Source organism: Mandrillus leucophaeus, unplaced genomic scaffold (assembly GCF_000951045.1).
Source record: "Mandrillus leucophaeus isolate KB7577 unplaced genomic scaffold, Mleu.le_1.0 Scaffold403, whole genome shotgun sequence".
NCBI classification, from domain to species: Eukaryota; Metazoa; Chordata; class Mammalia; order Primates; family Cercopithecidae; genus Mandrillus; species Mandrillus leucophaeus.
In genome coordinates this window covers 802,108-814,118 of record NW_012104288.1, presented here as the reverse complement: position 1 = coordinate 814,118, position 12,011 = coordinate 802,108, and the positions used below count along the sequence as shown (strand labels likewise).

The 12,011-nt window shown below is 41.3% G+C and overlaps 1 protein-coding gene across 1 annotated transcript in view; it reads left to right on the top strand.

The window, feature by feature from the left end:
• LOC105548228 overlaps positions 1-12,011 on the top strand; it is a 123,574-nt gene that overhangs the window by 8,775 nt on the left and 102,788 nt on the right. Inside the window, 2 exon segments of the mRNA XM_011992139.1 lie at positions 4,827-4,937; positions 11,100-11,339. Coding sequence (XP_011847529.1) covers positions 4,827-4,937; positions 11,100-11,339 — 351 coding nt within the window.

Genomic DNA, 12,011 nt, shown 5'->3' with positions numbered 1-12,011 from the left:
TGTTCAGATCAAGTTTCCTGGGTGCGGTTTTGCAGAACTTCCTACAAGAGCTGACTCAAGAGCTCTCTTCTATTGTGGAGTTGTTCCTGCTCTTACATGTCATACTAATTTATATCCTTGAAATTTTGAGCAGCATCATTTGGATGTGTTAAGTTGGGAATGAAGGAAGTGAAAATATTTTCAGAGGTTCCTTGAGAAAAGGATTTCTATTGCTGGGTAAATCAACGTAACCTAGATGCTGTGGCTAAGAAGTGAAGAATTCTAAGCTAACTTTTTTTTCCTCCCCTTTTCTTTTCTTTACTTTTTTTGGCCTGCCTCAACACCTCCCTGAAACCCTAGGGGCCTGTCTCTAGCCCCCAAAGGATTTTTTGTATTTTTTTTTTTTTTTTTTTTTTTTTTTAAACAGAGTTTTGTTCTTGTTGCCCAAACTGGAGTACAATGGAGCGATCTTGGCTCACCACAACCTCCGCCTCTGGGGTCCAAGTAATTCCTCTGCCTCAGCCTCCCAGGTATCTGGGATTACAGGCATGCGCCACCATTCCCGGCTAATTTTGTATTTTTAATAGAGATGGGGTTTCTTCCATGTTGGTCAGGTTGGTCTTGAACTCCCGACCTCAGGTGATCCACCTGCCTTGGCCTCCCAAAGTGTTGGGATTACAGGCGTGAGCCACTGTGCCTGGCTCAAAAATCTTTTTAAAGCTTGACGGGGCCGTGTGTGGTGGCTCACACGTGTAATCCCAGCCCTCTGGGAGGCCGAGGCAGGCAGATTACTTGAGGCCTGGAGTTTGAGACCAGCCTAGCCAACATGGCAAAACCCTGTCTCTACTAAAAATACAAAAAATTAGCTGGGCTCGGTGGCAAGCACCTGTAATCCCAGCTACGCTGGAGGCTGAGGCACAAGAACTGCTTGAACCTGGGAAGCAGAAGTTGCAGTGAGCTGAGATCACACCACTGCACTCCATTCTGGGTGACTGAGTGAGACTCTGTCTCAAAATAGAATAAAAATAAAAGCTTAACTTTGCACGCTAGAAATCTTTCTAAAACATGACACACTTCTTTGACTTCTTAAGCATATTATAAGGACTGATTATAAGCACAATGATGCCCTTAAGAGCTACTAAGGTACGCAAGGTTGCTTGTTCATAACAACAACAACAACAACAACAAACCAGATTGCTGGCTTGATTTTTCTTCTCTTTTTCTCTTTATTTCTTTTGCTGTTCCCTTCCCTCCCCACTTCACTCCCCTTCCCTTCTTTCCCTTCCCTTCTTTCTCTTCCCTTCTTTTCTCTCCATTTTTTATTTAGTTTGTTCTAGGTTTTGTTTTGTTGGTGTCAGACTTTACAGTTGTGCTATTTCCTGTTACTTTCACTTTTTTGTTGTTTTTTTAGAGTCAAGATCTTACTGTATTGCCGAGGCTGGACTCAAACTCCTGGGCTCAAGTGATTCTCCTGCCTCAGGCAGGAGTAGCTAAGACTACATGCATGTACCTCCATGCCCAGCCCCTGTTACTCTTAATTATTGTCATATAACCACCCATAATGTCCCTTCTCACTTTCTGAATTATTGCTCTCCCCATGCTGTGGCCTCTGAACCCGGAGAACCTGCTATCTACAATTATGTGTAAAGTAAAATCAACAAAGTTCTTAATGAGGATCTCCCACCTGGTTAAAATGTGCATGATCTTTGTCACATTTATTTTGCCTCCTGCAGACTTCTTAGATTCCAGCCAGGTCCCAGAAAATGGTGAGATTATTAGATGACCAAACTCTGGCTTCTGAGGGGTTAATATAGGATGATAATTGACATTCATGATGATGAGTCCGAGATGCCTACTGAATCATCATGTGTAAAATAATATTTACTGAACATGATTTAGGTTTAAAGCATTTCATGAAATTATAACCTTTGGAACTTGGTGGTTCACTTCTGAAATCTATGGCCATGTTTTGACAGATTTCAGATGAAACAAAATCTGCATTCCCAGGTCACACACAGGGACTGTATGCCATGCACTCCTGTGACAGCTTGAGTTCACCCTTGAGAGGGGAGGGTTAGAAACTAAATCCTTAACAAGCCTGTCCTGCAAGACTCAAGACTGTGCATTAGGAATGACCTGGTCCCTGCCCACCTGTCCAAATGGCCTTACCTTTTGGTTCATTCCCTTTGCTCTCTGGGGCTCTGCCAACACAGGCTACTCAGGCCTACTTTCCATTCCTTTAACACTCACTTCCTCCAGAGGCCTTTGCCCAAGAGTTCCTGCTCCCTGGAATGTTCTCCTTCCCCAGGCCCCACAACCACTGCCTGGTTTCCTCCTGCTCAGCTTAATCACACTTCCTTAGGAAAGCCTAGCTGCCCTGACAGGTCAGTTCTGCCTATTACACACTCTAGTAGTTACATGTACTTCTCCTAGGAACTAATATCTGAGTTGTAATTTTTCATTTAGTTGTATGTAGGACACATTACCTGGAGAATAGTAGGTGCTCAATAAATATTTGTTCACTGAATGGAAGGGAGGGAGCAAGGGCACTTCCGCCAGACTGACCTCCTTATTGTGGTTAACATCAAGGTGTGCCGGGAGAGCAATTTCCAACAGCTTAACATTCACTTGATTGCTGCCAAGGCCCATGGGTCTTTCCTTTCCTTTCTAGAAAAGAGTAAAATCTACTCGATGAACATTCAGCAGCATGGTGTGAAGAAATTACTGCCACATTCTGGAAATCATTGCATTCTTCCAAGCAAAGAAATAAGAGAATCTTCCCAAACAAATGTCAGAAACTTTACCACACTGTCATACATGCTGCCTGTAACATTTGTCTTTTGTTATTTTTTTTTATTTTTATTTTTTTTCTGGCTTTCATCTCAAGTGTCTCTCAAGTTTTGGCAATTTCAAGTCTTCTAGTTTCCATGGAAATAGGAAACAGTGATCTTGGAGATTAAGAGCAGGGAGATATCCACTCTAATGGGGTTCTAGAGTTTTCTTCCTTTGATAGTATTTTTGAATGTTGGTTTGGAGGCAGGCAACAAATCTTTATTTTTGTGCCTATAATGCATCAGGCATTGTTCTCTTCCAGGAATGCCTCCACCTCCATACTGCTACATTAAAGATAAATATGCTCTCCCAGATGTGGGCTCTCAGGTTTATCCTTAAGTGAAATTCAAATTGTTGAGCAGAAACTATTAGCTCTGTAGTGAGAATCTTTACCTTTTCCCTCGAGGGAAGGTAACTTCGCTCAAGCACTTCAGATATTTTATAGAGCTCTTCATGACACTCGGGTTACAAAGAACCATGGTATATCCATTGTTAATTTTATTTTTTTATTTTCTACTTCACGAGGAAATAAAAATCTCTTGACTTCCACAGCAAGAAATAAACATGTAATGTTGCTTTTTTTGTTGTTCTATAATCTTCATACTTGATAGTTGCTCATATCCACAGAAAACTTGACCAGACATACCTGAAAAACTTGAAAAATCTGAAAAAGGAAAAAAATAGTTTACTTGTCTCCTTAATAGGCAAATGTCCACGATTTTACATCCTCTCAGAATAACTTAGTTTCTTTGAGACTTTGAACCTAGAACCTGTGTGCATGTGTATGACCATGTAAGACTCAGCTTTTAACCTGTTATGTAATCTGTATTGTAATATACTACATCTCATGCCACCAGAAAGTTTGCAAGTTCCCTGAAGGACAGATATGGAAGATTATAAAACCAGCTCCTAGTTTGTCTCTGTGTGGAAGTTCAGCCTCCTGGCCTCTCCCACACTTCTTCAGGATCTGTCCTCCTGCTGAGCACCCACCTGATGGATTTCTCCCCACTGCAACCCACCCTCCTCTCCAGGACCACTTTTTCTTGCCTGTAATTCTGGCCTTAGGAATGCCCAGAGGAGATCTGTACCCAAAAAGTATATTTGAACAAGACCAAGTCTCCAGAATAAAGATAATCCCAATTTACAATTCAGCCATTAGAGATTTAATTCTTTTGCACCTTCCTGAGCCCCTTTTTAAAAAGTATGAATATCCTTTTAGGGGTTAAGATTTCAAGTCATTACCAGTTTATGCTCCCAAGGGATTCCTTAAGCTATATGCCAACCTCCAGTGGAAAATTAAATTCAGGACAGGCCTTGAAGGGTGATGCTAGGAGGAAAAGGGACACTGGGGGTTGGGGAGGACCAAATGAACTTCACTAAGGAGAGTCCATGAATTGAAGAGTCCCACCATAGACCATCCCCCGCCCCAGCTCCAATACTGGCTTTGGATAACTAAAGTCAGTTTCACTGAAATGGTGGCAGATCAGAGTAGGGCCCTAGACTCAAGCCCTAGCATCCATATCCAGGTTCTGTTTTTACAGGTCTGACACAAGATTTCACACTCTTCAATTCATGGGCTCTCTTTAACATTCCCCTTTTTCTTTTTCCCCCTTGTTCCTCCTTTGCTCCTCTGGCCTAAGTTTATCTGTGTAATTGCTTGTATGTACACGTTTTATCTGCATGTGTGAATGTCTGTGTCTGTATGCCCAGGTCTTTCTTTGTCCTGACACCAGCTTGTCTGGAAGTGGTAATCATAAAACATTAATTCAGATTACTTGTTAGATGATTTAGATATTTTCAGCTTCATTAACAGCTAATCATGGCACAATGGATTACTCAACCAGGCCTTCAAGGTGGCTAGACTAACTGGAATGATCATGTAAGGGGACTTCGGCAGGGTATCATACACACACAGCGATTATGTCTTTTGTGGAAACATGCATTTGCCTACGAACTGTCTGTGCATGTTTTTGGCAGGTCCCCCTTCTTACTCTCCATTCCGTTCCCCTCCCTAGGTTCTGCCAGATCTGCCTTCAGATTCCTCAGTCATGAAGCCTCCCAGAGAGGGGTGAGAGCTCTTTTAGGTCTAACTACACCCTGTGAGGAGTGTCCCAATATGCCCGTGGGTGAGGCAGGCAGGCCAACTGCACCCCAACAGGGTTCAGCACGAGGCTGGGAGGTGAAAGATGTGTAGCCAGAAGTCTTGGAAAGGCGCCACTGGGGACATAGCCAGGTAGCTTGCCACCCTCAGAAAAATGCTCCTGTTACCTGCAAAACAAATTAGCGTCAGTGACAGAAGTGTGACCCTGGGGCCGAAGTTGTATGTGACCTCTTCCTCCAACCACCGAAAATATTCTGGTGGGTATGGGGGTCTGGTTGGTATGGGAGAGTATGAGCGCACTTGCCCGCTGCCACCCCACCATAGACAACCATCCACCCCCGCCCCACCCCAAGCTCCAACACTGGCTTTAACTAACAAAAGTCAGTTTCGCTGAAATTGACAGCAGATAGGAGTAGGGCCCTAGACTCAAGCACTTGCAGCCAAATCCAGGTTCTGTTTTTGCAAGTCGGACACAAACCACTAACTCCTCTGGCCTCACAAAGTGCTCTGTGGGTAGGAGTAGCCCTGCTTGCCCTTGACAGGGACCACTTTCAAGGGCCGGTTGGATTTGTCAGGGGTTTTCTCTTAACGTTTGTCAATGACCATTGTCAGGTGTTGCTAGGGTTGCAGGAGAAAGGTTTCACTTGATTGGCTAAGCGACCGTATTCCTTAACCAATCCAAACGCTCTGCCTGGGGGAGGGGACTTAACAAGATACAACAATATCAAGCACAGGCAGACGCATTCCGTGTACTAATAAGGCGTCTGGAAAAATGGAATTACAGTGTGCAGGAATCCCATGCCCCTCTGCAGCTCCAGCCATGGCGTGGTTGCTGTTAAAAATGTTACAGTGTAAGTTAAAGTCATTCCCATTGATTGGAGGACATCAAGATTTCAAAACAGGGAGTAGCAATTGGAAGGAGGAAGTAAAACTCCTTGCTCATTGTGTTTTACAGCCTTCCTTAGTAAAACTGCTGAATTGTAATTTAAAATATTCCACCCTTTCAAATAAATTAAGTGCAGCCCTTAAAAAACAGGAAATGAGAGAGGCGCACACGTATTGTCGACTAAACATTCACAGACCTTGTACCACAAAGCAAAGTTGAAAATCAGAGAACAGTCCTATGAATTCATTTTAGAGTGATGCCAACAAAGGTCCCCATCAAGGGAGGTGTTATGCCTCTGGCAGTGCACTCTTGGGCTGAAACCTGAATGCTAATTAGGAAACAAATGAAAGACAAATATCAGCTTGAAGGGAAATTTGGATCTTGCAAGATCATAGATATTCAGAGATTCAGATAAACCTTATGGTACTAAGAGCTATGGTAGCAATGGCTGAACCCTCCCTTCAGAAAATCTAACGGCAGGTAACCCAGATGTTTCTACTGAACTCTGGTAAATCAAAGAAAAGCATCCCCCTATAATTCATTTCCTCTATCGAACCCTTCTGCCCATGAAGGACTCCATAGTCCAGCTAAAGAGCTTGAGCTTAGTTTCAGGCTGAAATGGTTTTGGGGGGGGGTTCTGCATTTTACTTTATATACATTTTGAAGTAAATGAGAGAAAAGGATAAAAGATTTTGAGACTGAATTCTGAATAGTTCCCTCTCCCACCTCTATTGGTATAAAAGACAATATTCATGAGCAGAAAATGATGTTTGAGGAGGGCTGGCAACAGGACTTCCCTAACAGTTGCACAGAAAGTAGAGCTTCACAGTCCTCCCCCACCACATTCGGGTACCCGCTTAATGCTGCCCGCACTGCAGGCCAGTGGAACCCACCTCAATTAGACTTTGCCCTGGATCTCCAGTACCTTAGTGGAAACACCATAATAGCAGGAATTATTATTCCAAAGGGGAAGAAACTTGAAGAGTTTAGTTAATTCTTTGGTTGCATGTGATGGTGAATACAGATATTTGTGCTGTTGGCAACATCTTAGGAAGTGATTTAACCCACTTGCATAGCCAGACATAATTTGTCATGTGGCCCTGTGATTTTAACCCCATTGATTTCTCCCTTATGATTGCTTCCATCAGGTTTGTGTGTTAATTACTTAGGACACATCTTTATTTCAGAGGTCTCGAAGTCCTGCTTGACATTTCTAACTTAAAACCTAGACTTCTCCATCCCTGAACTTACCTGCTCTCTTCAGGAACAGATCCAGGAGGCCACAAAACTAACCACCCACCTCTAATCTTCCTACTCAAGCAGTTGGACCTGGGCTGGTGTGTTACGAAACTCACCATTATGCTAGATCCCTTCCCAGCCTGGCAGGCACACCCACACAGCCACCAGTGAGTATTCCCTAGGGTTAGAACAGTCCAGGGCTTTGTGAATTGGTAGTCTCTTCATCTCTTATATTTCAACATAACTTCCAATGAGAATCATACAGTTAGTTTTGGTTTATAAAAGTCTACTAAATCAACAAAAAACAAAAACTTGGCCACTAATTTCAATCTGCAATCAAACAGCAGTTCATTCATTTAAGTTCCATCCCTTTCTTTTCCTAAATCAGTCTCTAATAAAGGGGGGGGGGATTTTTAATGATAAAAAGTAGAAAACTGAAGAAGCAAAAGGCCCAAGATACCCCACAAATAAAGAAGCAGTTGCAGACCATTAATGATCACTAGGAGGAGACGGAATCACAGAAAGAGGTACTCAAGGGAGTTTGAAAATTTGAAAGACCACATTCAGCCTGAACCCTCAAGAAAGTGTCTAAGAGAAAGTAGGCCAAAACAACAATGAAGTTAGGGTGAAAAAGATGTGAGTTTAGTTTTCAAAATGTCATGTCTGTATTGAGTGTCCTTTTTGTTCGAACAAGAAACAAAGAGAGAAATCAAACAGCTTCACTGACAAGCAGAGCAGCTGGCAAAGAGACCAGGGTAAAATCTTGGGAAACCCTTTAATGTGTAGCCTAAAAACAACTCTAAAGAATCGCTATATCCCTTCAGTAGATCTCTGTTTTCCCAAGTCCTGTTTTCTTCATTTTGCCCCATGTCATAACTGACACCTGGGTCTCTCTGTGGATTTCTTTCTTTGAATGTTTTTAAAGCTTCTGGGGAGTCTATTTTTTATTCATTCATGCCATATATTAAACTATTTAAAATATGATCTCCCAATAACATATGCTTATTAAAATAATACATTTATCCTGCTCATAAGCATAAAGGCTGACTTGATTCCAGAACAAGGCCATGACCGGGTAGTTTTGCCTGTGGTGACTCCTTCCAGCCATCAAAACAGAAAGCTTCTTATTATAAAACAAAGTGAAAAGGGAGGTCTAGAGTTGGATTCATTCTCTGGGGCTCTTGAGAGTGTAAACAGTTCACAAGGTTTTCCTCAGTTGTTCCCAGTATGTACGGACATGGATGTTTCTTTAGGCAAACACTTCTATTACAGTGACCACAGTGAAGCTTTGGATTATCTTGAGCTTACAACACATTTTGTGAACACCATTTATTAAGATCAATGTGCTTTGTTTAGGCCACCGAGAGCCATAACCACAAAAAAAACTGATAAATTAGATTTAAACAAAATAAAAAACCTGTCATGAAAAGAGACCATTAAAAAACAAATAGTCAAGATATAGACTGGAAGAAATTATTTACAAAACATAAACTTGACAGAGGACTGATATCCAGGGTATATAAAGGACTCCCACTTATTAATAAAGAGAAAATTTTTTTGAATGGATGAAAGACACTTTACCAAAGAAGATATATAAATGGCAGATAAGCCCATGACAACGTGCTCAATATCTTTAGTCACTGGGAAAATGCAAATTAAAACCTGAATGAAGTATCACTACCGCCAGGATGGTTTAAAATATAAAGAATGAAAACACTAAATGTCAGCAAGGATGTGGAGCAACTGGAACTCCTATACATTGTTGATATGAATATAAAATGGCACATCAACTTTAGAAAAAGAAATAGCATTTTCTTCAAAAACTAGATATATACTAGCTGTGATCCTGCAATTACATAAGTAGGTCTTTTCCTAAGGGAAATGAAAACATATGTTCATCAAAATACTTGTATAAGAGTGTTCATAGCAGCTCTATTAGTAATAGTCAGAAACTGGATACAGCCCAGGTATCCATCAAGAAGAGAATGAATGCGCAGGGGCCCAGCACGGTGGCTCACCCCTGTAATCCCAACACTTTGGGAGGCCAATGCAGGCAGATCACTTGGATCACTTGAAGTCAGGAGTTCAAGACCAGCCTGGCCAACCAGGTGAAAACCCTGTCTCTACTAAAAATGCAAAAAATAACCAAGTGTGTTGGTGGGTGCCCGTAATCCCAGCTACTCAAGAGGCTGAGGCAAGAGAATCGCTTGAACCCACTTGCAGTGAACTGAGATCACACCATTGCACTCCAGCCTGGGCAACAGAGTGAAGCTCCATCTAAAACAAAACAAAACAAAACAAAACAAAAAACAAGAAGGAGAGAGAGAATAAATGTGCAAACTGTGGTTTAGTCATACAATGGAATACTACTCAGCAATACAAAAGAATGGGCTACCACTGTTCACACAATAACATGAACAAATCTCAAAAAATTATGCTGAGTGAAAGAAGTCTCACACAAAGAATTCAACCTATTTGACCCTTTCACATGAAATTATAGAATAGACAAAGCTAATCTGTGGTGAAAAAAATCAAAACAGTGGTTGCCTCTGGGTTTGGGAAAGGGATTAGGAACAAGGATTGACAGGAAAGATAAATGAGGGATCTTCCCAGGTGAAGACGATATTTTATATCTCAGTAAGGGTTTGGGCACACAGGGATATATTTGTCAAAACTCTGAAACTGGACACTTAGTGTTAACAGTTTAAAATCTGTAAATTTCATACCAAATGAAAAAAGTAAATACCAAACTGAAGTTTTAAAGTAGATATTGGTGGATGCCTACAATTCACTTTTAAACACATGAAAAAATAAGATGAATTAATGGAGGAGGGGTGTATAAATATGTGATAAAGCAAGAAGAGTCAACTATTAATAGCAGAATCTACAACTAGATCGTGGGCATATAGGTGTTCACTGTAAAATTCTTTTAATGTGGTGCATATTTGAAAATACTGATAACAAAGCACTGGGAGGAAATCTATGTGCTCTTGCGACCCATGAACCGTCTTCAAGTGCTTGGTAGATCTGAATGCTCTATTTTTTAATGCTCATACTAGCAGATTATAAATAGAGAAGATGAAGGCTGGAATTGCAAAAATTTCATATCTGAATTATTTTTCTTTTCAAATCTAGCCTTTCATACTTTTTTATTTCAGTAGGCAAAAGAAGCCAGGAAGCGGTTATTATGAGAGGAAAAGAGAAGGGAGAGATCTGTGACCCTAAAAACAACAACAACAACAAAATTCCTACTGTAAAATATTGAATATCAAGAGCAGGCACACACTGCAGACTTATAGAATGAAAAAATTAATGAAAACACCAAGACTGCATCCTCAGAACCACGGAGGAATGATAATTACAGACAGTATTTCTGGAGCAGACACATAACCTTGATTCCCAGGATACCCCCTAAAGCACTCTAATAGTATGCTATTTGTGGAAGGTTTTTCCACCTTTAATAACAGAGAAATAATGTTAGAAGGAAAGAAATCCCTTATTTAGCCACTGGAGTGTCATTATTGAGCCCCAGCTGAAGGCCCCCTTAAAAGCATCCATATGGTAAAAGAACATGTTTCCCTACGAAATCAAAACTGAGTACATCTGAGACTTTTGAACATCTTTTTCCTTGGATCTTAAAATGGATTTGTGCATATTTGTGAAAAAAAATTTTATGATGTGCTATCTTCCAAAGTGAATGGTTATTTATAATTCATAAAAGACCTGAGCACAGGAAAAATTTTCCCTTTTATTAGCCCTGTAAAGTTAGACCAGCTGATCTTTTAGTGCATATTACAGACATCAAATTCTCTGTGTGGTTGAAGGTTCTCTTTTCAAACTTAATGCAAGAGGCAGTGCTACTGAATCTGCTGTTCAAAAGCTGGTGGGGTCCACATCTCTTTTGATTAAATGTTAAATAAACAAAACATCACTCTCAGAGATGGTCTCTGAAGACACAGAAGGGAAAATACTTGGAATGCTAAACATACTTTTTAAATCTTGAACAGCCTTTTGTAAAATACAGCAACGTATTTTCAAATGGATTTTCTTTTCTGTCTGCAGCGTTTAACCAGTCTTCGTACACAGTTGCCACATCATTTCCTTTCAGCTGCTGCAGGCTACTTGTGAGTCAGAGTACTGATATCATGAGCAGGAATGACCTGGGTGGAGGAATAGGGGCACTGGGGATTTGGATGCATGACAGAAGCCCCAATGCCAAGGGCTTCCATCCAGCTGCACCTGCGCATCCCCTGCCAGTCATCCCCCACCAGCAGTACCCCGCCAGTCATGATATCACAGAAAGTTATTTCCTTCAAGGAATCCAAGTTTCTTAGGTCACCCTGCCAGGGTCACATCCACCCTGTTTACTGGTGTGTCACATACCCACATAAGAGAGTTGCACAGAAGTTTTAGAAATCTAAGTTAAATCTAAAAATAGCATGTTTTTGCTTCCTTTGAAGTACCTTGCCTTTGAATATTCCAGCTGAGCCTTGTAAGCTCCCTCATAAAACTATATGAAGATAGATATTTTTTCTGTATCCTGACTTTTTTTTTTTTTTTTTTTAAGATAGAGTTTCTCTCTGTTGCCCAGACTGAAACGCAGTGGCATGATCTCGGCTCACTGAAATCTCCACCTCCTGGATTTAAGTGATCCTCCTGCCTCAGCTCCCCCAGTAGCTGGGAGTACAGGCGTGCACCACCACGCCCTGCTAATTTTTGTATTTTTAGTAGAGTCAGGTTTTGCCATGTTGACCAGGCTGGTCTTGAACTGCTGACCTCCAGTAATCCATCTGCCTCGGCCTCCCAAAGTCCTGGGATTATAGACGTGAGCCACCATGCCCAGCCAAATATGGATTCTTAACTGCCAAAAAGCCAACTCACTTATGAAACAGGATCCTTGGCCAGAAAGAATTGCTTCATTCTCTATTCTACAACCTACTCCTGCCCCGGTTACTGACAATAATCAGTGGCTTT